A 24,378-nucleotide genomic window follows, 5' to 3' on the forward strand; every position below is an offset into this window, starting at 1 on the left:
AGTTTTTATAAATTGTGAGGTTATACTTAGGAGATTTTTTTAAAAAAACCTAAATTACAAAGGTTCAAATAGTTGGGACGTGTAATGAGAAGATGCACGAATTTTCTATTGCGAAGGCATGAAAGGTTGATTATGGATGAATTCAGCCCAAAAAAATATTAGAGATATATTATTAGACAGAACATGATGCAATTAAAGCGTGCCAAGAATATAACCCTAGATAAGAAGGTTTATAAAACACGTAATAGTAGAAGTTAGCAGGAAGTTGTAGACCCATGCTAGTAGGTATTAGCGTAGGAGTGCTTTGTCTTGTTGTCCGTACTAGTAATCACAATGTTATGCTTGTAGTTTCTTGTTTTTAGATTTTTTGGTAATGTTTATTGTTTCGAATATATAGGTCGATTAATATTATTTTATGGCACACTTATTTTTGTTACTATTGGTTATTTCTTGATAATTATTTTCTTGCTTTTGTATTACGTCTTTTTCAGACTGTTTCTATCTTAAACTGCTATAAAAAACAACCTTTCTACCTCGTCTCTAAGGTAGAAGTACAGATTAAATACACTCTAACTCTTCAAAACTCCACTTTGTAAAATACACTGAATATATTATTAAATTATAAATTTAAATTAATATAATTTAAAATAATTATCCATTTATAAAATTATACACCAAACTATATTGCTCTTATATTAATTTTTCGAACTATGATTTGAAATCATACTAGAGGTGCATGGCCCGTGTCAGCACGGGCCCAGTACTATAGACATTTTTTAGCACCAAAATTCGATATTGATGAGATACAAACATAAATGTACATTAATTTAAAATGACAACTTTTTAAATAATAACTATTTGACGGTACTCGCTAAGGAGTGAAGTTTTATAAGATAGTTTTTTTCACATGATAAAAAAGTGTGATATGTCGTGTAGTCGGGCTATTTGAATTGTTTGATGATAGGATTGAAACCTGTTACAAAATATAGAAAAGATGTAGAACTAATATTCATAGGATTATTTCATACAAAAACTCGAACAAGAGATACTTCAATTAACAAAAAAGTCTTAGATCATCTTCTCAAAGACAAAACACTTATAAATACAGATATTGAAATAAATTTTCATATCATGATCATTTATTTCATTAGAACAACACTAACTTATATACTTAATATATGTTTCTCACTTTTTTTTGTCTAGAAAATATTTTTCTTTTTATTTTAAAAAATTTACTATATATATATATAAAATAAAAAATATAATGATTTTAAAGAGGTAAAGAAAAATAAAGATTAATAGTGTAAGGGTAAAATAAGTATTTTAAAAAGGTAAGTAAGAAAAAGGGGGGAGAATGCTTATTATTTAAAGTTGAAGGGAGGGGGGGGGGGGAAATGATCTAGATATCCAAATATAACAACGGTTAGAATTGAGGTCGCAACGCGAAAAACATTTTCAAGATTAACTATTGTGATTTATAATACTTTTTATGTAATTTTTAAATGATATATGTTATACCCTCTATCTCAATTTATGTGGCATTGATACAATTTTTGAGAGTTAACTAAATTTTTTACATATTTCTAAAATACTTTAAATTATTAATTGTTGTGATTTGTAGTATTTTTTCTTCTGTTCCAATTTACGTGACAATAATAAAATTTAAAGAGTCAATCAAATTTTTTTTATGTCTTTTTAATTACTTTAAATTGTTAATTATCATGATTTATAATACTTTTACGTAATTCTCAAATATATAATAGATTAAAATTGAAAGTAAAATAAACAAATATAAAAGGAAGTATCTAAGTAGGCAACACAAACAAACACATCGATCTGCTACCTGCTTATCATTTTATGTCTATTTTATCTTTTTATTGAATATCATTAATTTTTTAATACTTAGATGATTAATTAAGAGCGGTATTCAGTAAAATTACAATTGAAGCAGCTGAAATAGACATGTCATAAATGTCTATTTTTTCTAATTAAATATTATTATTTTTTAATACATAAATGACCTACAATAATTAATTAAGAGTGATACAATAAAATTAAGGTTGAAGGACGCCAACTTGATTTAAAACATCAAGAGTTAATTTATTATTTGTCGATTTTATCATTTTATTAAATATTATTAATTTTTTAATGCTTAGATGACTCATCATAATTAATTAGGAGCGATATTTAGTAAAATTATGGTTGAAACAGCTGCAACAAACATGTCATAAATGCATATTTTTCTTATTTTAATTAAATACTATTAACATACTGATACACAAATGACTTATAATAATTAATTAAGGATGATATAGTAAAATCATGGCGCAACTCTTGAAGCAGCCATGTCGAAACCAATGTTTTAATTAAATATTATGAATTTTTTAATACATAAATGACTTATAATAATTAATTAGGGGTGATACGATAAAATCACGGTTGAAGGAGATCAACTTAATTTAATACATCAAAAGTTAATTTATCATTTTATGTTTATTTTATTTTTTTAATTAGGAATGATATAATAAAATCACAATTAAAACAACCAAAACAAACATCATAAATATCTATTTTTTAATTAAATATAATTAATTTTAATATATAAATTATTTATAATAATTAATTAAAAATAATATAATAAAAAATATTATTATTTTTAATATATAAATAATATAATAAATTATAAAACAATTAAAAATAATATAATAAATAATAAACTAGCTGGTCAAAACCAATGCTTCTATTATATAAAAAAACTAAACGGGCCCAAGTGGAAACATCTTTCGCTACACGCTGACAGAAAGTCAATAGTACGCAAAAACGACGTCACACCACAACGACGTCGTTCTCATAAGAACCAAAACGACACCGTTCAGCATCACACAACTCTTTACACATCTAGTCCCTTCAATAATGGAAGCTACAAGGTAATGTCGCCGACCTTACTCTCTTTCCTCCATTTTTCCCCTTAAAAAGATAAATAAATTATAATTATTAATTTATTTATTTTCTCTTCCTTTCCGCCCAAGTAATCCACAATTCTAGATATTCAAAGGGTTGAATTTCTCACAAACTATAAATATTTTCATTAATTTAGTTGATGAATTTCACCTCTATCTCAGTCTAAACGCCGTCGTCTTGTAATCTCCGCTTCTTCGTTTTCCTCCTCCGTTATCTCTGTATACTTTTTGCCTCTTCCTCCGTGACGGCGATAAAGACGACGGCGTTTGATTTATGAAAAGGTATTTATTGAAAATTGGCGAAGTTTTTTTTTTTTTTTTTTGGGGTTTAATGGTTGGATCTGGACTGATTTGTTTTTATTTGCTTTGCTTCGAGGATTTCCGGTGTAGATCGGTTCGGAATTGTTTTTTTATGGAATTAATTTATAATAAAATATTTTTTTCGATTTTGTTTTTAATTATGAGGAATTTTTAAAGTTTTTCCCCTTGTTAGATAAATCGTTAAAAGTTGATTTGAATTTTTGTTGGATTTTTGTTTGTGTAAGATGAATTATTGAAGTAGCAAGTTAGCATTTTTTCCCCCCATTTTTCAGTTAAGGTAACTGAGGATTGTATGCTAAGAGAAAAGTATTTATTTTTAATTTTTTTTATTTGTTGCATAAATCATGAAAAAATGCTTCGGATTTTTGTTTTCGGCTTGACAAATTAGTGAGCTTAGAAAGTAAGCATTTTTTATCCGTTTCAAGCCAAGTTAATTGAGGGTTATTTGCTAAGAGAAAAAAATAATTAAATCAGGGTTATATTTGTACATTTGAGCCAAATAGTTACTATTTTAAGACTGTGTCCCTGTAGTTGAGTAAATTAGGAAGTTATATATATGGGAAAGGGGATTAGAAGATTGGACAATCAAATCCTCAGCAGCAACGCGAAAGCTCAAGCTCAGGTGCACCAAGGGAGTTATACAGTACAAAAGGAAGGGGGATTTAGAAAAGATGTGTCAGCTTTTTTATTGAGATGCATTTGACTAATTTAAGGGGCATTTGACTATATTGTTAATGTGCGGGCATGCTTATTTTTATGAATTGAAATGTAAGATCAATGCTAACTTAGTATAGCCGTGTCGTAAGTTCTCAAAAGATTGTGTATACAGTCGACATCTGTGCACCTAGACCATTCCACACAGACACAGTGCTGGACATCCTCTAGTAACTGTTGTGTCAGGAGGTTGCATGTGAAGAAATTACCTAGCCCTTTGGATTAGAACTTTTGTTCCTCAGAGTTTTCTGCTCAGTCTCTCATGGTGTTACGACATATAGGGGACACCTATGTATATACGTTGCTAATTCTGTGCTAACTGCCTCTGAATACAGAGAATCTGGAATTATTGGGCGTAAAGCTCACGTTATTCAGCAATGAAGTGCTTTTCCTGTTTATTCTTGATAAACCAACGTTCATATATAGATGTCGAAGAACCTGAGCTCAAGATTTAAGAAAATCAAGGCTTTCAATTGCCCAACATTGAGTACCGATAGAATACTAAACAAACAGTATTTGCTGAGAAGCTCAAAAACGCAACACACACACGTGTGTGTACATATACAGATACAGATACATATATATATGTATACACATACATATGTGTGTATGTGTGTACACACATACATATATATACACGTTGCTAATTCTGTGCCAACCGCCTCTGAATACAGGGGATACAAGCGTTATCTGGAATTCATGGGTGTAAAGCTCCAGTTATTCAGCAATGAAGTGCTTTTCCTGCGTATTCTTGATAAACCAACGTTCATATATAGATGTAGAAGAACCTGAGCTCAAGATTTAAGAATATCAAGGCTTTAAATTGCCCAACATTGAGTACCGATAGAATACTAAAACAAACAGTATTTTCTGAGAAGCGCAAAAACGTAACACACACACGCACATATATATATGTATGTGTACATATGTATATGTATGTGTACACACACATATATATGTATGTGTGTGTGTGTGTGTGTGTGATGGTTGCATGTTTTGGTGAATTGAAAGTCAAATCAAGAAGGTTTTGGAAATGAAAAGGTGAAAAACACGAAAAGGTCATGTAGTTGTTTCTCTGGGTGTTTGTTCACATTTTAGTATAGCTGAAGTTCTAAGTGCAAGTCAGAGATTTAAGAGTAATGTTAATGCTAATCTTGATTTTCTTGTTAGAAAAATCATGATAGACCTTAATTCTGTTTGTTTTATTTATTTCCACGTGTCGGGAAATTTGAATTTCAACATTTCTTTGTGCATCTTTTATCTTTCAATACTAACAAAATTTATGTTTCCAGAGGAGGTGAATTAGATTAGCTTTTAAGTTACCTTTGTTCAAGGGGAAATTTGTTGACTCGACATCAACATTATGGAGACAACATGCTTCTGCCAAAATGGCCACTCATCGAGGAATTTGGTAGGCTTCTTAAAGTTAGATACATTTCATAAGCATTAGAATAAATAATTTACTGATTTTAGGGAGACATGTTGACACTCAAGGAAGTAAATAAATTTGGAACTTAGTTATGTGCATTAAAGTATGAAATGTACTTTTATTTCACAAAGGTGTGAAATATACTTCTATTTTACAAAAAGAACATGAAATTTACTTCTATTGCCAGAGTCAGATTTCAGTTGTTCAGTTGGTGTAGATTACTGTAGCTATGTACTTTGTGAACTATGATATATTTTTTTATACTGAGTATCGTATTGCTCATATGAAGAGATCTCTCGTCCATCTTATGATGATTTTCTAATTACCCCTTTTTCCTGCCAGGTTTTGCAGTTCATTCTCCATGATATGGCTTCTCAGAATTTCATTATGACAGACCCGTGCGATTCTAGTCTAGGATTTAGTCTCTCTGTTAAGTACTTGTAAATAGTAGCTGCCTGTAGATAAATGGAGTCAAACTGGGTTGAAGTGTTAGATAATGGCCGTAGGACAGCTGCAGTCGACTCAAAAAGTAAAGTAGCATCTCAGTATGTGGCACGTATAGTTGGAGCTGGCACTGAGAATCCGGAGGAGCTATCATTTCAACCAAACTGTAGCTCATTTTATAGCAAGCTTGGTAAGAGGAAAAGGACACTAGACGGTGAGTCTAATTGCAGATCACATCTCAGGAAATCGACTCTTAAGAACTACTCAAACTTCATGAGAAGTGGACTGCCACAACGTGTTCTATTCCATCAGAATGGTGAATGGAATGATTTCCCTCAAGATATTGTTCGCATAGTCAAAGAGGACTTCCGCTCAAAGAAGGCTGTGATTGAGGTGAACTTCGGTGGCTTTCACGTAATACTTGATATTCTCTATATGGTTCAGGTAAATCTGGTAACTGGTTTAGAGAAACCTATCGCCTGGATAGACGAAGCAGGTGGCTGTTTCTTCCCCGATTTAGGTCTCATCAGTTCCAAAACGCATGATTACTTTGAAATCTGCTCACAGAGAACTGAAAGTGCTGCTGAGCCAGATAGGGCAACTAAAATCAAGTTGCATCTTGAAATAGACATTAATAGACCTAATAATTGCAATTTGGAAGAATGTGTGGAAGAGTCAAATGTCGGTTTTAAAAGGATTAAAATCCATTCTTTTAAAGATAATCAAGAATTTGCTGTTGATCAAAACTCAGATCCTAAAATGGATGTAGTTGAAGAAAATCAACAGAATCAGGAAAGTCTGTCTCCTAAATTAGAAGATACACTTAAGTTGGTGGATGAAGAATCTGTTAAAACTATGTTTGCTAGGGGAATGAATACCATATCTATGGTGGATATGGTCAATGTTAGTCAATGCTCAAGTAAATATATGAGAAATCGCTTGGAACTGTTCGAGAAGCAGGTTGAGATAACCCAAAAGTACCGTGGGAAATCCAATGTTCGGTATGCTTGGCTTGCCGCTTCTAAAGAGGTAGTATCTACAATTATGAACTACGGCCTTATGCATGGGGTGCGGGGACTGAAGGCTAATCTTGGAGTAGGAGTGCACCTCATTGCCCTGGACTATGCCTCTAAAAGGTTGGACAATACTTTGTAATGAGAAATCATTTTTGTTGATGATTTAATTATTGTTTGGAGTTTCAGTAGCTTAGTGCAGTTCATTGATCTTTGTGATTATGCAGTTCTGATTTTTCTGCCCCTGCATTCCACCTATAACCACGGGGGTATTCCATATCATCTCCGGATATTGAACGAAACACCCTCCCTAAAAAAAAAAGGAATAATAATATAATTGGCCTCTGTATTCACTGGTGTTGTTATTTTAACTTCTGTTTCACTTTTGTTTCTGTTTCTTTATCCAGTGCCGCTAGCTGTGATATTGACGAAAATGGCGTTCGTTACATGGTTCTTTGTCGTGTCATTTTGGGCAATGAAGAACTTTTGCATTTTGGCTCTCAGCAATCTTATCCGAGCAGCGAGAAATATGATAGTGGTGTTGATGATCTGGAGATTCCTACTTATTATACCATTTGGAATATGAATATGAACACACACATATATCCAGAGTATGTTGTGAGCTTCAAGATGTCTTCAGGAGCTGAAGGTGTCTATTTTAATCTCATTTTCCTTGCATTTAAATGTCAGAATATCATAATTAGTATGAAATTAAAAATTGTATTGCTTGTTGATTACTCTGGGTATGTCACACTTTCCCTTGAAGAGAAATTACACCATTTCCTGTTTGTTATATTGAATATTGCAGTACTTCAGACTTCAAAGTAACAGATTTTTCAGTTAGCATTTATCTGTGAATTAACTCAAAAAATTATCTGTTAATTCTACATCGGTGGGACATACTTTTCTTTTAAAAAATTTCTTTATGAATGCAATTACTATGCTTGACCAGCTGACATAATAAAATTGGTTTTACACTGATTTGGTGATCATGTTATGGGTTGCTCTTACTTTACCTACTATTTAAAGATAGGATTTTGAGAGATGTTCTCCGTGAGAAATGTTTTAGACGCTTAACTTTGCTCTGGCTTTGGATACTTTATTGATTATTGTGACGTGCAACTCTATTATTTTGTTATTTCTGAAGTAAATGACTGCAACTTTCTTAACAAGTTACTTCTTTCTGCACATTTAATGTTGAAGGATTTGGGTCACTATGACAATGACATGTTTCTTAAGCCTTGTTATGTGATTGTTCTATTTCTAGCGCCTCACATTAGTTCTTGATTCTGAACTACTTATGCTCTGAGGTCATACTTGTGATATTTAGGTTGATTCTTCTTTGTATTTTTATTTTTATTTTATTTTATGGATGTTAAAAAATGTATTTGTAACTGCTGAAGGCAGCATTTAATGGACCAACCATTGCTTGGGAACCACAGATTAATTTGGTTGTTGTCTTTTTAGATAACTGGGCTGTGATGGTCCAGGGTGCTAAGTTTGTGGGGCTTTTTCGTCCGTCAATGATGTTTTATGGGCTCTTCAGGACGTTAAACATGATGGCACTAGCTAATTAGTTCCGTGATGCATTTTTTAATACATTGAAACTTTTATATCATTGATATTTTACGATCATATTATACACTGCTACTCGAGAAGTTTTTTGCCTCTTTTACAGCATAACATTTTGATTTATTTATCCAAAGGCGAAAAAGAAAAGAGTAAGAGAAGTCACGGAACAATTTATGCCGCTTTAATTTGCCAATCAGTAATTATGCTTTTGAAATTACTTTATTACCACTCTCACCGATGGTTGGTGTACTGATTTAGTAATTTTCATGTTCAAATACATTTTTTTTGGTGGTGTTTGTTTAGCCAATCTATTTTCAGAAGCATCTCTGAGTTTGCATCTTATTTCCCCAGGGGTTCCAATAAAGGAAGAAAGTAGGTTTGATGTCTCCGGAGTTACTACCCAGGGATCTGAGGAACAGTTGGACTTGAATAAATTGCCTATAGAATTGGTAATACTTCAATAGACTTGCTTCCATTTCACCCGAATCCCATCCCCCCCCCCCCCACCAAAAAAAAAAAAGGAGAAAGAACAGCAGCATAATTTTCTTTTTTATTTTTCTAATTAATAAGGTGAATTATTTTGAGGGAAAGATAACTAATGTGAGTCCTATTTTCCTTACTACATCAATATGGAGCAACATGAAGTGCTTGTCTTGGCACACGTTGATTGCTTCAGTGGGTACCTTCTGCGCTCTCCTCTTCAGAAACTGAGCTTTAACTTGAGATTGTATTTTTGGCCGCGTCCTCAAAAGAACTTGCAATATGAGGTTTCAAGGCCTTGCAGCAGCGCAGATTTTTGCCTATATATGAATGTTCATACACTGACAGACCTTGGCGAGAACTTGTAAGAGGTGGATTAAAGTTGGCTTCTCAGAGAATGTATGAATTTTAAAATTTAATCATTTTGTGAGCAAAAATGTTTGGATGTCCAGCATGGTTGCACTTGATCTCTCCACTTACGGTAATCTTACTATTGGATGAAAGAGAATGATCTAGTCTCGTGTTCCCTTATTTTAGTTGATTCTTTCGAGTCGAGATTAATAAGCGAAGGGTGTAGTTTCCAGTGAGGGACTGTTCTCAAGTTTTAGCTAAAGGAGCATTCATAATGAAGATATCTTTGCACCATACGAAGCAAACTGGGTGATAAATTCCTTTCTTTTGGCTTGCGACTTACGGACAAGTTAATGAGATTGTCAATGCAATTGCTTTACTGCTTTATGTAGCACATCTACGCGCAGAAACTATTAGGTGGCAAGGCAGTTTTGTTTGTTTTCTAATTTGAACTGTTTTGTTAGTAAAAGAATAACCAAGTCAAATGATGTTTTCTATTTTCAGTCTCCTCCTCCTCCTAGTGTTAGAAAATTTTGGGGAAAAATTATTCCATTTTTGCTCAGTTTTTTTCTTTAATTTAATAATTTTATTGTTCACATGCAAAGAACGGAAATTTCCGGGATTTTTAGCCTGATCTTCTGATACCCTTGTTTTAATATTTCCCGTTTTATGTGATTAGGGGAATCGTCAGCAATATCAATTTGTAGGAGACGTTCCGCAATCCCACAGTGTTGGTGTGGGTACAAATAAAGCCCCCAAATCCCCCTGGATGCCTTTCTCTATGTTATTTGGAGCTATTTCAGCTAAAGTGTCTCCAAAAGATCTGAAATTGGTTCATGCACACTATGACTTGTTCAGGGTATGTTGTGTTGACAGTTAGTTGTAAAGATTTCCTTATTGACCTCCTTCCTTCTCCCTGAAATTCTCTCCTTTGTTATTTGCTTAGAGCAAGAAAATTTCCCGAACTGATTTCATTAAAAAGCTGAGGGTGATAGTGGGTGATCAGTTATTGAAGTCTACCATAACCAATCTCCAATGCAAGGTATGCCAGGAATGTTCTCTGATCCATATTAATTTAGTAGTTTTGTACTTTTGATGGAGTGTTTGTTGACAACTGAACTTGTCTCGAATTGATATATTGATTTTGGTCCAAGAGAAGTAGGAGAAAATGGTTTGCTCTTAGTTTGAGTGGCATGTATCTCAGAAAGTGTAGGTAGCATATGTGTGTGTTTTATACTTCTTTTTTGGTCCAAGAATCTATCCTCTAGTTTTAAAGCCATAGTGAGACTTCGTTGTTGGCACTATATAATTGATTGGATTGTTTATGTTGGTGGTGGTTGCTAAATTTAAAATACCCTTGTTGCCTGTCTAAAAAAATAAATAAATTAAAATACCCTTGTTGTTGAGGCATTATTATATTATCTTCTATTGTGTTGGACTTTCCTTTCAGGAAGTGAATTTTATAGTGATGTTATATCATCATAATAGGAATGCTTACAAGTTCGGCGGCGGATTACAGTGAAGGCATGATGGAATTGGAAATCATTCCTTGTATTGGTACTCATCCACTAAATGTCAATGGATGAGATTATGCGAACATAAGAACAAGAGTGGTCATTTCAATGACCTTGAGATAGTTTAGAATCTAAATGCTAGATTACATAGACGTCTTATTATGGTACACATTTTTTGGTCTTCTCTTTGTTGTCATCTTCTCTGTGGTCTCTTTTGGCTTCTTTATGTGGTGTGATTTATGTAACCTACTCGTGGTAAATACTACTATATGGATATGCAGGCTACTGAATGAATTGTATAAAATGGTTCTTGCGGTTTTAAGATTCTGTCCTTGTGTTTGCAGCCGCCGTCTACATCTCCATGTTTTTTGAATGTGCCGAGTGGGGAGAGTAATTGCTGAGGCTGTACCAGAAAGGTGGTTTTCTGCTTGGTGGCCAAGAGTGTTACTTTTTAACAATCGTCATCTTCGTCTCGCTAGCTTCTCTTTTTATTTTCTGGGTTATGTAGGTTGCATTTCTTTGAATATTTTGTGATTAGATACAGTATGTCAAGACTCGTCCCTTTCGTTCTATATGTGAGACTTTCATTCTCTTTTATCTGTAATGGAAATAATTTGTGCATGGCAGAAGTTACAGGAGCAAAGTTAGTTTTAGGTTGGGGCATGCGGCCAAATCGGTTCCTCACCCTACCCCTATCCCTGGAGAGAACAAAATTGTAGCAAACAGAGGCATTGTAGTTTAAACAGAACATGGTGGTTGTATTGTAATCGCTTTGAAGCTGAGGGGTGAAGTTTGTATTTGTGATGCAATCTGAGCTTCCCTCAATGCGGTTATTTTACTTGCATTGTCATGTTTGGACAATTCACTTCCCTCAAAGTTCTTAAATTTTGAACTACATGATGTGTGTATTTTTTGGGAATCTCCAGGCTACCCTGGGGGTGAGCACTTTGTAGTAACTTGTATGACTTGAGTGACAGATGGAGGCTGAACTCGATATAAGGTTTTCCACTAGACTAACCATGGCCTTACGGGCCTTGATGTGTGTAATTTTTGTCTCTTGAATTGAAATAACGGGGAACATCCTAAATAGGGGTCTAAGTAGTTTGAACTAACATGTATGAACTGAAATGCAAGAATGAGAGGAATGATCCTTTAACTTTGTTTGAGAGTGTGCTCAGTTTCTTTCATCTATATATAGTTGTTATAAGCAGATACACTGTAATAAAGTTTTATCAAGAGAATTACTATGCAACAGTCAAAATCGCTCTGTTGTGGTTCCAGAATTTGTGGGTGTGCATACCAACTTATGGGTGTCAATTCCTCTTAATGCACCCTGTATGTTATCCCTATAGTCCCTTAGATATCAAAGATGAGCAAACGAACAAACGAGATATCAGAAAGGCATTACTACAACAAAGATAATAGAATAAAGAATGAATACAAGCAACATTTGTGACAATATTCACAACATACAAATTCACTATTTTGTCACATTCACAACATACAAATTCACTATTTTCCATATAATCTGTCCAACTGGATGGCCTTTGGGGCTCAATTTAAACTTTGTGTACAATCAATCAGTCTCGTCTACGCTGGCCAAAACCTTCTTCATTTTCCCGTTAATATAGAGCATGTTGAGAATATACAACCTGGTGTCCTCGAGTCGAGAAGAAACTTTCTAATGATGATATATTGGATACAAGGGCCAAAAGGTAGATGAATAGTTACAGTTAAATGCATAAACTGTAACTCTGCTATGACGACATAGAAGATGTATCAGGGCTAGTTGATGGATCCCAACCCGGAGGTTTGATCTCTGGCCAATCACCTCGACAGCCCAACCTTATGTATAAACTCTTTTTCCCTTCAGAACAGAAAAAGATTACAATAAAAAACACATGGCAAGCTTGTGTAGACTTCTGGTTCATGTCAAGGCAAAGGGGCCTCAAAGTTCATTTGTGAATAACTAAGCATAGGACAAAGCATGATCATGAAACTTAGTGTACCTGGAAGGTCTTTATCTGCCAATATTAAGCGCTTAAGGGCACTAAGCACGGCCTGAGCTACTGCCTTTGAATAGTTAGGATCCCAACCTCCGAGCTTGACTACCACTTCCGCATTAGAGTAACCTTGACCACTATCTTGCATGTTCCTTTTCGCTTCTTCTTTTGCAGTTTCTTCATCTGAAATTGACATCAGCCAAAGACAACGACAAGCTTAAAGAACATAACAAAACTTCCATGACAATTTGGTGGTGCATTTGGTAATTGTAAACTGTTTCAGGACAACAAAGGTATTCTTCATGGTTTGTGCAGCATGTATGACTTCTTTCCCTATTAGTCCTGGTGGCAGGCATCAAAAGGATTCTGTTTGCTTACCCACCCTCGCAATAGAGGAGATGCCATGCTCCTACAATTTCAATATGGATTTTTTTTGGGATAACTTCCTCGTCCTCCTCGTCCTCCTTTCTTACTCCTATAACAGTTGAGTCAGTTGAATAATGATGTACCATTAAGCTCTCGTGATGTACCATTAAGCTCTCGTGCTCCCCACCCCCACCTTCCACAACCCGAAGTAATATATGTTGTAGAATATGCACTGTGTAACTCCTACGAATATCTAAATAGAGGAAATGGAAACGCAAGGGAGGACAAAAAAGAACAATATGTGTAACAGATGGATTGTAATTTGTAAATATAATATACATCCAAATGAAGGATAGATATAATTTAGTTTCCTAACCTGTGGCTTCAGAGAGGGAAAGCCAGACTGTGAATCCAGCAAAAAGATGCCTCCATTGATTTGCTCTTCCAGCGGCACCTTTCTCTCCTCCCAAGGTTGCAATTACAGCACGAGCATAGCTAAAGCAAGAGTTACATGTAATATGTTTATGCTTCTCAACCAAATGAAACGAGTACGGCGTATACAGCAGAGTGAATACCTACTGAGACTCTCTAGTATGGCATTTTCTGCTTCTGCTACAGCATCAGACCCCTCCTCATTAACCCCTGGAACCGGTTAGAGAACAATTGAATAAAGGAAAGAAGAAATTTTTTATGAAAAAGTTAATAAAATGTTCCAGTAAGCATCATTCATACAAACAATGTTAAAAATAAATAGGAATGTCCCAATATTTGCTTTATCATTGTGCAGTTACGACAATTCTGTTCTTCCTTGTAACCACCTCTTTTTCTATCGTTATTCCTTGTAAATTATCATTGAACGATAATTATCTTCTGTGAAACGAAAAATGGATGTAACTCACATGATTCCATTGATTGCTTGGCATACGCTTCTAGCAGCTCCTCTGTACTAAGTGGAGTGTACCTAACCACCATAGAGTTGAACAGAATTTTTAGAAGATCTTTCGACTAAAGGAGCAAGCAAGAACTCCGAGGGTGCAGGGGAAAGAGGTATGACGTAATTTAAGGTAGAAGGACGACTGTGAATGTCGAAGAAGGAAATGGTAACTAATCCATCTCTTTTGTCAAGAGACATATATGAATACTGCATCCACAAAGTGCGGCAAAGAGCAAAGCCGGTGCAACGTACTTGGAAAATGGAAATGTGCAAAAATCTCTATTTATTTCAGTGCACATCCTTACTGCTGGTCTTGTAGTGAAATTCTTTTACTTACCTTTCGAAAAGCTAAATCTCTTTTATTTTCGGGGATTGGGGGTTTACAAGTTTTTGAAAATTTGAGGGGAAAATACTAACAAAAGAAATGCTAGGCAGTGGATGCTAGCACCTACACCCTCTAGCACTATATGCAGCACTATCTTTTCCTGATGAAGAGTGAGAAACGTACCCTAGTCCAACAGCCAGTTCTCGAGCAATCCTCTGGTTGATTTCAGTCGATTCACCAACTAAATATATTGATGTTCCTCTAAGGAGTTGTGTAATTCCAGCACTTAGGGACTCCCAAGATTCCACAATGTCAGGCCATTTCAACTCGGAATTTTGCTTCTTCAAGCTAATAACTAATTGATCTTCATCTATGTACCTACACGACACAACTTATTTCAACAAACACTGAACAAGACTAACAAGTTCAGTAAAATAAGGAATTTATGTTTACCATATTGTTTCTGCAGGCTTTATTTTCTCATACAGAGTACTGGTATCCATGAGAGCCCGAACGATTCCAGATTGCTGTATCCTAACTGCTAATGAGCTCTCATTTGCATCTACATGTATGTCCGTAGGAGTTATTTCTCCCTGCCCAAGTTCTAATCTCAACTCCACCTCAGAGGAGCCATCTGAAAACTGAAATAAGTTTCACAATTTGGTTGGTAAAGAAAAGCAAACTCATTCTGAATAATAGTAAAGTTTACAGGGATCTGATACTATCTTAAGAGTTTACTACAAAAGTACAAAGAACAAAATCACAGTCACTATTATGTTTTTGGATATATTGCATGCTTTACAGATCACCTTATCAAATCAGCAAAAGTATTTTTCACATATAATATGCACTCTTTTGGGGTGGCTTGAGTTTGCATAGCTGAAATAGAGGGTGCAGAGATGGATGTGTGGCCATATTAGGAGATATAAGATTATAATTGAAGCTATGCGGGACAAGAAGAGAGTGACTTCGATAGAGGACAAAATGTGGGAGGTGAAACTGAGATAGTTTGAGCATGTGAAGGGAAGGTGCATAGAGCCCTAGTGTGGAGGTGTGAGAGTTTGGCCATGGATGATTTCAGGTGAGGTAGAGGTACACTGAGTAAGTATAGGAGAGAGGTAATTAGACAGGATATGATCCAGATGCAGCTTATCGGGGTCATGACCTTCGCTCGAGAAAATATGGAGGATATGGATTAGGATAGACTCTTAGTGGGTAGTTGAGTATTGTGTAGCTTATTCGGTCATACTAGTAGTGGTAGTAGTACTCTCGTAGTTTCTTTTATTCGATTTATTGTTTATTTGTAGTTCGATTATTCTCCTATTTTGTTGTAGTTATTGTTCCTTTTCAGAATGTTGTCACGGTCTTAGTATTCTACTATGGCTTCTTCCTTTTTCTTAACCTGTTTTGTTATGCTTTTGTTGAGCTGAGGGTCTATCGGAAACAACCTCTCTACCTTCCAAGGTGGGAGTAAGGTTTGCGTACACACTACCCTTCACAGACCCCACTTGTGGGATTTACTTGGGTATGCTGTTGTTGTTCTTGTTTAAGACTCTTCATTCAAAAGTCTATTGCTATTTCCTTAAATTTCGTGCCAAATCAAAACTAGACAATCAAATTGAAACTGCAGGAGTATACTAAATCAATATCTGGTACTATTTGATTGAACATAATGGTAAGTTGCACATGGCAGTAGCAAAAGGTAAGTGAACAAGTTCATGTACTTAATGAACACAAAAAATTACTCCATCCATTCATTTACTTGTCACATTTAGTTTTAGTAAAGTCAATTTGACTAAATTTCAAAGTTAAAGTGAAGTAGATTAATCTAATATTTCAAATGTAAAAGTTTGATGTTCGAAAACTATACCAAAATGCTATATTCCCTCCATCTCATTTAAGTTGGGCACTTTTTATTTTACACGATAATTAAGAAATCATAAATTGAACGACGAATTTTACTATTTTATCCTTTACCCATATAAATAATATTCATTTGGCATATGAATGTACATTTAAATGGTAAGTGTTTATATTTAATGTATATTAATTGTAAGAGTAAAAATAAAAAAAATAATTACTCTTTCCGTTTGCTTTTTCTTGTCACAAATTTTCTAATTGTATTTCTATTTTTACTAGTCATTTTTGACATAACTAGAAAATACAACTTATGTTTCCTATTTTACCTTTCGTATTAATTATTTTTTCTCCAAATTAATTTCAACACATAATATAAACATTATTTAATACTAAAAATTACAAAGACCTACAATTTAAGTTTCACTTATTACAAAAAATCCATCTCTCTAAACATATTACAAAAATCTCATTTTTAAGTTAATACATATACATAGCTTTCTATGTAATATGTCAACTTTATTATGTATATGAATCGGCCTTGTTATGCATATATCGGCCTTGTTATGTATATGTTGACCTTGCCATATATGTATATGTCGGCCTTGTCATGTATATGAATCGGGAGAGAGAGTAAAACAATTAAGGAAGTGGGAGAGAGTGTAAATAATTCTAATAAGATTGAGATTTATGTTATTTTTACTACTATTTAATATGATAAAATAGTCACGTTATTAATTATTTTTCTTATTGGAGTGTCAAGTTAAATAGTGAAAAGTAAAAACAAAAGGATGAAGTAATTCTATCAAGTGATCAACTAATATGAGACATTTAAATCAAAGTTGATGTAATTTGACTCTCGAAAAGTGAAAGATGAGCAGTAAAAGTGAAGAAGGGAGTACCTCGTAGTGAGTGTTATTGGTGGAAGCAGTAGGAAGATTACTACAGTAGTGAATGGGATTGATTTTCTTGAAACTGTTGTAATCCAAACGGGGAGTTGCTGAATAAAAGCACGTAATAGAAGGAAATGTGAGCTTTGGAAAAGGAGAAAAACTCTTTGGAATTGAGAGTGGAACTTTAATGGTATTTCTGGTGAGGAAACTGAGACCCACTGAAGAAGAAGAAGAAGCCATGTTTGCTTCTGGTTCTTACTGAAGATTGGAGCAGATAAGAAAATGTTTTTTTTTTTTTTTTTTTAAAAGGAAAATATACAGATAGCTCCCTTAGTTGGATCTAGTTACATATTGGACCATATAACAGTATATCTTCAAATTTATCTCAATTTTAGGGTTTATTAAAGTTTAAACATAAATATAATTACATTAATTTAACATTCTCTTTCCCAATTTATATGGTACAATTGAAATTTTAAAATTCAAGCTTCAAAACCGTGATATAAATTCGGACACAGAAACGTAAGTTTCTTGAAATAAACTTTATACATTTGAAAACTGCATAAAAAATATTGTAAACTACAATAATTAATAACTTAAAATAGCGATGAAAAATCTGTCTCAATTTATATGGTGTTACTTTGGTATATTAGTTTTGCTTTACTTCTGTAAACATAAATTCAATTGCGACAATATTAGGGAGACTAGTTAAGTTTACTAATTTATGATTTCAGTTTGTCATACTAAAAATTACACAAAGCCACAACTTAAGTATTACTTATTACATAAAATCCCAGCTCTCAAAACATCTTACAAGAATTCTACTTTTTCAATTACTCTCTCTAAAAGTACATATATATAACTTTACTAATTTTTGTACAACTTGTTCTCCTTGGAAGAAGCCTAAAATCAAGGGTCATTATGTAGCGGCTACTATTCTTGATTCATTACCATGTTTGATGCGGCTTTGGGCTGTAGGTGACAAAATTTTTTTAAAATGAGGTGTAGGTGACACAAATCTTAATAATTGAGTGGAAGTGATAATTACTTAATTATGGATTAAGAAAGTTTGGAAAATTTCAAAATAACCCACAAGTTTTTAAATTTATATTTTGATCCAAATATTAGTTAATATAACGAGAAACGAAGGGAAAAAAGGTGCATTTTTCTCTCTTCTCATCCGTTATTTTCTCTCTCTTCGCAATATTTGTTGTTCATTATTGCTGCTGCTTTATTCACCATCTTCTGATTCATTATCATCATCTTATACTTCATTATCATCTTCATATTCTTCTTATTGTTGTTACAACAACTGCTGCTCTTTGATCAATTTTTTATGTCAAATTTTATTTCGTACATCACTTTCAACTTTGACATTTACTTGAGAGAAGACTTTGGTAAGTCAAATTATACTTTTTAATTGAATTTGTCATTTGAGTAACTGATAGTATGCTATTTTTTCAACAATAGCTAGCACGCGAACATGAATGCAACATAAGAGCAATCTGTTTAAACAGATTCATCATTTGTGGCACCAAATAAATATTTTGTTGCAACAGTAGACTCATGCTGGATTCATGTTTATGGTTCTAGGTGCCCGTAATATGAATCGAATAGATGGGTATTCTGTTGCACCAGATTAGTTATCTGTTCCAACAGACAAGTAATCTGTTGCAATTGAATATATATTTGTTGCAACAGAATATATATCTATTGCAAAAGAATATTTATCTGTTACAACAGATAATTATTCTGTTGGAACAGATGAATAATTTGTTTTGAACAATAAAATACAACTCCTGTCACAAACCCAACAGATAACTCAACTCATATGTTGATCTCTTGCTATTGATACTAGATTCAAATTATTCCTTAATTGTAGGCATGTCATTTGTTGAAAAAAAAGAAATAGATAGCATAAAAATTAAATAAGAATTAAAACGTCAAATGGATCAAACATAATTTTTTTATTAAACAAAGAAAAAAATACATATATAAAAGAAAAGAAAAAGCTTAATTATTATTATCATTATTATTTGTATGGCCAGCCGGACAATCTTTAACCGGCAGCAGCAACACCCTCCCCAGCCTACGGATCTTCCGCAGCATCCTTACTCTAACGATGGTCAACTCCCACTGCAGGTCATGAATCTCCTTCTGCAGTTCCCGCATGGCGTCTCATAAAATACCAATATCCCACACTAGATCAGCCATATCTAGAAAACACATAAATTGACAAAACACGTAAAACAAAAATAAAGAAAGAAAGAATTCGAATGTAATACAACGTATACTTACACAGAATGCAAAAAAAAAACTTACCAGAGACAGAAAAAAGCTATCAAGTCTTTGAAGAGAAGTAGTTGAAGGTGTAATAAGAACAAGGAATAAATAGGTAGTAGAATGAACGATTGAGTAAGGAGGGACCTATTTATAGAGGATTGAACTTGAATGTGTTAGGCAAAAAGTCGCAACTGTTCACCTCCATTTATTAATGACATTCTTGCTTGCCGTGAAAAGTTATGACTTAATTAAATTAAGCAATATTGTGATAAGTCATGACTTTTCAGCTTATTATTATTAATAATTAGTTCTTTCCAGGAACCGTTTTTATAGAGTTGTGACAACAGATTCTATATCTTTTGAATCAGATAACTCATATGTGACAACATATATATCATCTGTTGCAACAAATAGATAACCTGTTGTATCATATCATATATCTGTTGCAACATATAATCTATATATATTTTTTTTAAAAAATTATCATCATGAAATCCAAATTTTCTAACTTTTTTATTATATAAATTAATAAAACAGATTTAAGGTGTAACTGTTCACCTCCATTTATTAATGATATTCTTGATTAGTGTAAAAAGTTATGACTTAATTAAATTAAGCAATATTGTGATAAGTCATGACTTTTTAGCTTATTATTATTAATAATTAGTTCTTTTCAGGAACTGTTTTTATATTGAGTTGTGACAACATATTCTATATCTGTTGCATCAAATAACTCATTTGTGACAACAAATATATCATCTGTTTCAACAAATAGATAACCTGTTGCATCAGATAATCTATCTGTTGCAACATATAATCTATCTTTTTTTTTTTTTTTAAATTATCATCATATCATTTATTCAAATTTGTTGACTTTTTTATTATATAAATTAATAAAACAAATTTAAAAACGAAAATATTTTTGGTGAGTTTTTTATGGTCGAAAATATTTTTGGTGAGTTTTTTACGGTTTAAATTATGTTTATCATTTATTTCCTTATTATTTTCTGTGAAAAGAAATGACTTAATTAAATCAAGCTGGTGAGTTTTTTATTATTGTGACAAGTCATGACTTTTTCAGCTTATTATTATTAATTAGTTCTTAAATTTAAATAACCTTTTTCTCAATTTAAAATCGAAGACACCTTTTTAATAACTATTTCTTTAATAAAATAATAACCATTTTATTGAGTTATGGCAACAAATTGTATATCCGTTGCATAAAATAACACATATGTTGCAACAGATATATCATTTGTTGCAACAAATCGACCATCTATTTTAGGAGCTTTTTTGATTTTTCTAACAGTTGATTCATCAATCGCAGCAGATGGAGAATTTGATGCATTAGCAACATTGTTTGTTTGTTTAATATGTTTAGACAAAAAGTCACAGTCACGGCTGTTCACCTTTTTCTTAACAAACAATCATAATATAACTTAACTAATCCAATGTTGTAACTTTTTTTAAAATTAAATAATCTTTCTTTTACGGTTATAAATTGTGCATATCATTTAGTTCCTTATTATTTATTTACGAACCGCTTTTAGGAGAATCATGACTTTTCACCACCCTCTCAACAATAACTCTTTTTTTATTAATAACCGCCTGTTGCAACATATGATCTTTCTGTCGCATCAGATTAAACACTGCTGCCACAAATGCTCAATCCCTACCTCCAACCATCGACATGTTGAGAAGAAAGAATAAATAAAATGATAATTAAATATTAAATAAGAATTAAAAATTCAAAATTGATCAAACCAAATCAAACATACATATACATAGATTTTTGAATCCCTTATAGGTAGACTGATATAAAAAAGGAAAATACATACGCTAAAAGAAAGAAAACATATAACCTAATTATTATTATTATTATTATCATTACTATTGTCATTATTATTACTATTATTATTGTCAACTAGATAATTTTCATCCGACAGCAGCAAGACCCACCTCAGCCTTGCTCCGGAGTTGGCCAAATCCCTTTGGAGTTCATCAAACTACCTTTGAAATTCCCGCAAGGACTCGATATGAATCTTCTTGTACGAATCTGGATCATCCATATTTGTATTGTAAGTGTAGTAGAATGAACGAGTGAGTGAGAGTGAGTGGTGAGTAAGGAAGGAGGCCGGAGGAACCTATTTAATAAATGATTGAATTGGAAGGGGTTAGTCAAACAAAAAATCATGACTGTTCATATCCCTTGATTAAATAAAACTGGTGCTTTTTCAAATATGTTTTTAAAAAATAAATCTATATACAACATTTTATCTTTTATTGTATTTCGAAAAGAAAAGAAAATTGCTTTAAAATAAATCTAATAGATGGGTAATCTATTACAAAATATATTCCATCCGTCAGATAACTTACAACATATTGACATCCTATTGCAACAGATGGATATATCTATTTGCTTTTCCAATAGATGTGGCGTCTGTTGCAACTTGCTAGTCATCTATTTATTTAATTTAATCCGTAGATGGGATAGGAAGAATAAGGTGCATGCAGATGGATCCACTATCATATGTGTGGGAGTTAAGTAAGTATTACTGATAAGGTTATCGCAACAACACACACAAAGTACAATGTTTTTGTGAATGTAGTTTTTAACCGATTAGGCACTGATTATTCAAACAAGATCCTGCATTATACAATTAAGTTTGATGGGTTCGAATTGATAAGGATGAGGCCCCATGAAGATGGTGCAGATACCCTGTTATGAATTACTGACGGTTGTTGCTCGTGTTTATGTGTGTCAAGTTTTGAGAAGGGATCAATATTTGATGTCATTGCGGAGAACCAATAGTGATTGGACTTAACTTTAAGTGTGCATTGGACTTCAAGAATGCCTTCGTATCCTCACACTGCATAAAAAAGAATAAAAAACAAATAGAAATTCCCCTGGCCCAAATTTGTATGGTTGGGTTGATCGAGGTGGTGGTTATATGCCAGAAGGTGCGGTAGGAGATTGCCTTCGAGGAAAAATGGGTGGTTGATGAAAGACTATATCGTCTGAGAGATAATTGAAGAAGATACATAGGGCAAAAAGTAACTTCTAGCGAATCTGGCTAATGAAATTATCTTAAAACATGAGAAATCTGAATCAAGTGCAAATATGAAAGTGTATCTGGTAATGTAAATTCGTTGGTTGTTTCTCTGAAAGAAAAATATGCAGATGGAAACTTTGCTAGGGTGCTGTGACTAGGCATCGGGGTCGGGATTATCACCTAGATAAAAAATAGCAGAAGACCAAGAAAGCCGCCTTTTGGGCATCGAGGGTTGAATGATGTACAGTAAGTCTAGAAAAACAACAACAACAGTTAGAGTAAGGAATCTAAGTGAAGGTGGTAATTTTTGAATTTTAAATTATATCCCATGCCTTCTTATTTGTGGTTCCGATTAGATCCACTGCTATTGTCCTGATCGAAACCATAAACGAGATTGAAAGACAGATTGAGTATCATTACTTACTTAGCAATATGTATTAATTGATTGTGTTTTCTTGCCTTAACATGCTTTCAACATTTCTTGGAGAAGATCAGAGGCTTGCTGTAGTATGTGAATCTCGATAATTTTCAAGCTTGCCTCCAGCTTGCTGATTCTGTATTCAAGTTGGTCGTTGTCATCTTTAAATTTGGTATAAAGTTCTTGGTCTCTTGTGAGCTCGATCAGGAACACTACCTTCAAAGTTGTGGCATTGAAGAAGGCCTTCAGAACACTTTCTTCAGAAGCTTTAAAGGATACGTGGAGGGCTGCTGTGTTTGTTTTAGGTCAAAATGTATTGATGCACAGTCAAGATGTAGTCCCAACCGTTGAATAGATCACTGTTGCTCAATGCAGCTTTCTCAAACATCCTTCAAAGGATTTGATAAATAAATAAGCAAGGAGTTACGTAACGTTTGATATAAACCGACTCTACCAAGCCTATCAAACGTTACGTAACTCCAGGCTCAATACCCTATCAAAAAACTTTGCCCGATTTAGTGCACAAATCAAACGAGCTCAATCTCTTAGCCTTTCTTCTGATCACTCTTCTCCAATTATAAATGACAAGATATCCGCCATGCAAAAGTTTACACCGTCAGTAGAAATGCTTGCCACAATGAAAGGTCTTCTGAAGGCATCAATAGTAATCTCTCAATACCAAGTGATATTGAGAGATTACTAGTCATGCCTTCTCAAGACTTTTACTCTGGCAAGAATCTTGCGATAACTAGATATTCGCCATGCAAAAGTTTACACCGTCAGCAGAAATGCTTGCCATAGCGAAAGTCTTCAGAAGTCATGACTAATAATCTCTCAATACCAAGGAAGTCTTTTACGAAAGTTTTCAGAAGACATTTGAAAATAAGAAAGTTTTCAGCAATGGCTACACATAATTATGGCATCAAAAAACTCACCAGATTCACTCCTAGTTCAAAAGAAAAGGTGGAAATATTTTCATTTGCATTCCTAGTTCGAATGCAAATGTAAATATTTCTGCCTTTTGTTTTAAACTAGGAGTGAATCTGGTGAGGCTGTTGATTATAATTATGTGCAGTCATTGCTGAAAACTTCCTTATTTTTGAATCTCTTCTAAAGACTTTCGTACATGACTTCCTTGATATTGAGAGATTACTAATAATGCCTTCTGAAGACTTTCGCTCTGCTAAGGATTTCTGCTGACGATGTAGACTTTTGAATGGCAGAGATCTTCTTATCAATCAAAATTTGCCGTAGCGAAAGTCTTGGGAAGGCATGACTAGGAATATCTCAATATCACTTGATATTGAGAGATTACTGTTGATGCCTTCAGAAGACCTTTCGTTGTGGCAAGCATTTCTACTGATGGTGTATACTTTTGCATGGCGGATATCCTGTCATCTATATTAGAGAAAAGCGATCAATAGAAAGGTTGAGAGATTGAGCTCGTT

The 24,378-nt window shown here is 33.5% G+C and overlaps 2 protein-coding genes across 11 annotated transcripts; one reads left to right on the top strand and one right to left on the bottom strand.

Moving 5' to 3' along the window:
• Positions 1–2,791: 2,791 nt before the first annotated feature.
• Positions 2,792–11,427, top strand: LOC107870989 (inactive poly [ADP-ribose] polymerase RCD1). 10 transcript variants are annotated; one of them, XM_047394898.1, is made up of 8 exons: positions 2,792–2,927; positions 5,288–5,406; positions 5,767–7,004; positions 7,289–7,530; positions 8,805–8,902; positions 9,964–10,143; positions 10,231–10,326; positions 10,773–11,427. In XM_047394898.1, the coding sequence occupies exons 3-8, from the start codon at positions 5,890–5,892 to the stop codon at positions 10,812–10,814; spliced, it is 1,773 nt and encodes a 590-aa protein (XP_047250854.1). In that variant the 5' UTR covers positions 2,792–2,927; positions 5,288–5,406; positions 5,767–5,889; the 3' UTR covers positions 10,815–11,427. The 10 variants fall into 10 exon arrangements, with proteins under 10 accessions (XP_047250854.1, XP_016573225.1, XP_047250863.1 ...); XM_016717739.2 differs by having other exon boundaries at positions 10,735–10,994; XM_047394907.1 differs by having other exon boundaries at positions 2,799–2,927; positions 11,080–11,427.
• A 762-nt stretch (positions 11,428–12,189) lies between these two features.
• On the bottom strand, positions 12,190–17,544 carry LOC107870982 (probable inactive shikimate kinase like 2, chloroplastic). The gene is made up of 8 exons (XM_016717721.2): positions 17,186–17,544; positions 14,880–15,067; positions 14,610–14,804; positions 14,067–14,128; positions 13,743–13,809; positions 13,544–13,662; positions 12,808–12,984; positions 12,190–12,665 (listed from the first exon to the last, which is right to left on the bottom strand). The coding sequence occupies exons 1-8, from the start codon at positions 17,414–17,416 to the stop codon at positions 12,556–12,558; spliced, it is 1,149 nt and encodes a 382-aa protein (XP_016573207.1). The 5' UTR covers positions 17,417–17,544; the 3' UTR covers positions 12,190–12,555.
• Between the last annotated feature and the right edge of the window lie 6,834 nt (positions 17,545–24,378).

Source organism: Capsicum annuum, chromosome 1 (genome assembly GCF_002878395.1).
Source record: "Capsicum annuum cultivar UCD-10X-F1 chromosome 1, UCD10Xv1.1, whole genome shotgun sequence".
Taxonomy (NCBI): domain Eukaryota; kingdom Viridiplantae; phylum Streptophyta; class Magnoliopsida; order Solanales; family Solanaceae; genus Capsicum; species Capsicum annuum.

What these genes read in the sequence shown, in the direction of transcription:
- LOC107870989 (XM_016717739.2), top strand. Translation starts at nt 5,890, where the DNA reads ATGGAGTCAAACTGGGTTGAAGTGTTAGATAATGGCCGTAGGACAGCT. An exon ending in CACACTATGACTTGTTCAGG is followed by an intron (nt 10,144 to 10,230) that starts GTATGTTGTGTT and finishes TTATTTGCTTAG; the next exon opens with AGCAAGAAAATTTCCCGAAC. An exon ending in TAACCAATCTCCAATGCAAG is followed by an intron (nt 10,327 to 10,734) that starts GTATGCCAGGAA and finishes CTTTCCTTTCAG; the next exon opens with GAAGTGAATTTTATAGTGAT.
- LOC107870982 (XM_016717721.2), bottom strand. Translation starts at nt 17,416, where the DNA reads ATGGCTTCTTCTTCTTCTTCAGTGGGTCTCAGTTTCCTCACCAGAAAT. An exon ending in CAAGCAATCAATGGAATCAT is followed by an intron (nt 13,810 to 14,066) that starts GTGAGTTACATC and finishes AACCGGTTCCAG; the next exon opens with GGGTTAATGAGGAGGGGTCT. An exon ending in TTCCCTCTCTGAAGCCACAG is followed by an intron (nt 12,985 to 13,543) that starts GTTAGGAAACTA and finishes TGTCAATTTCAG; the next exon opens with ATGAAGAAACTGCAAAAGAA.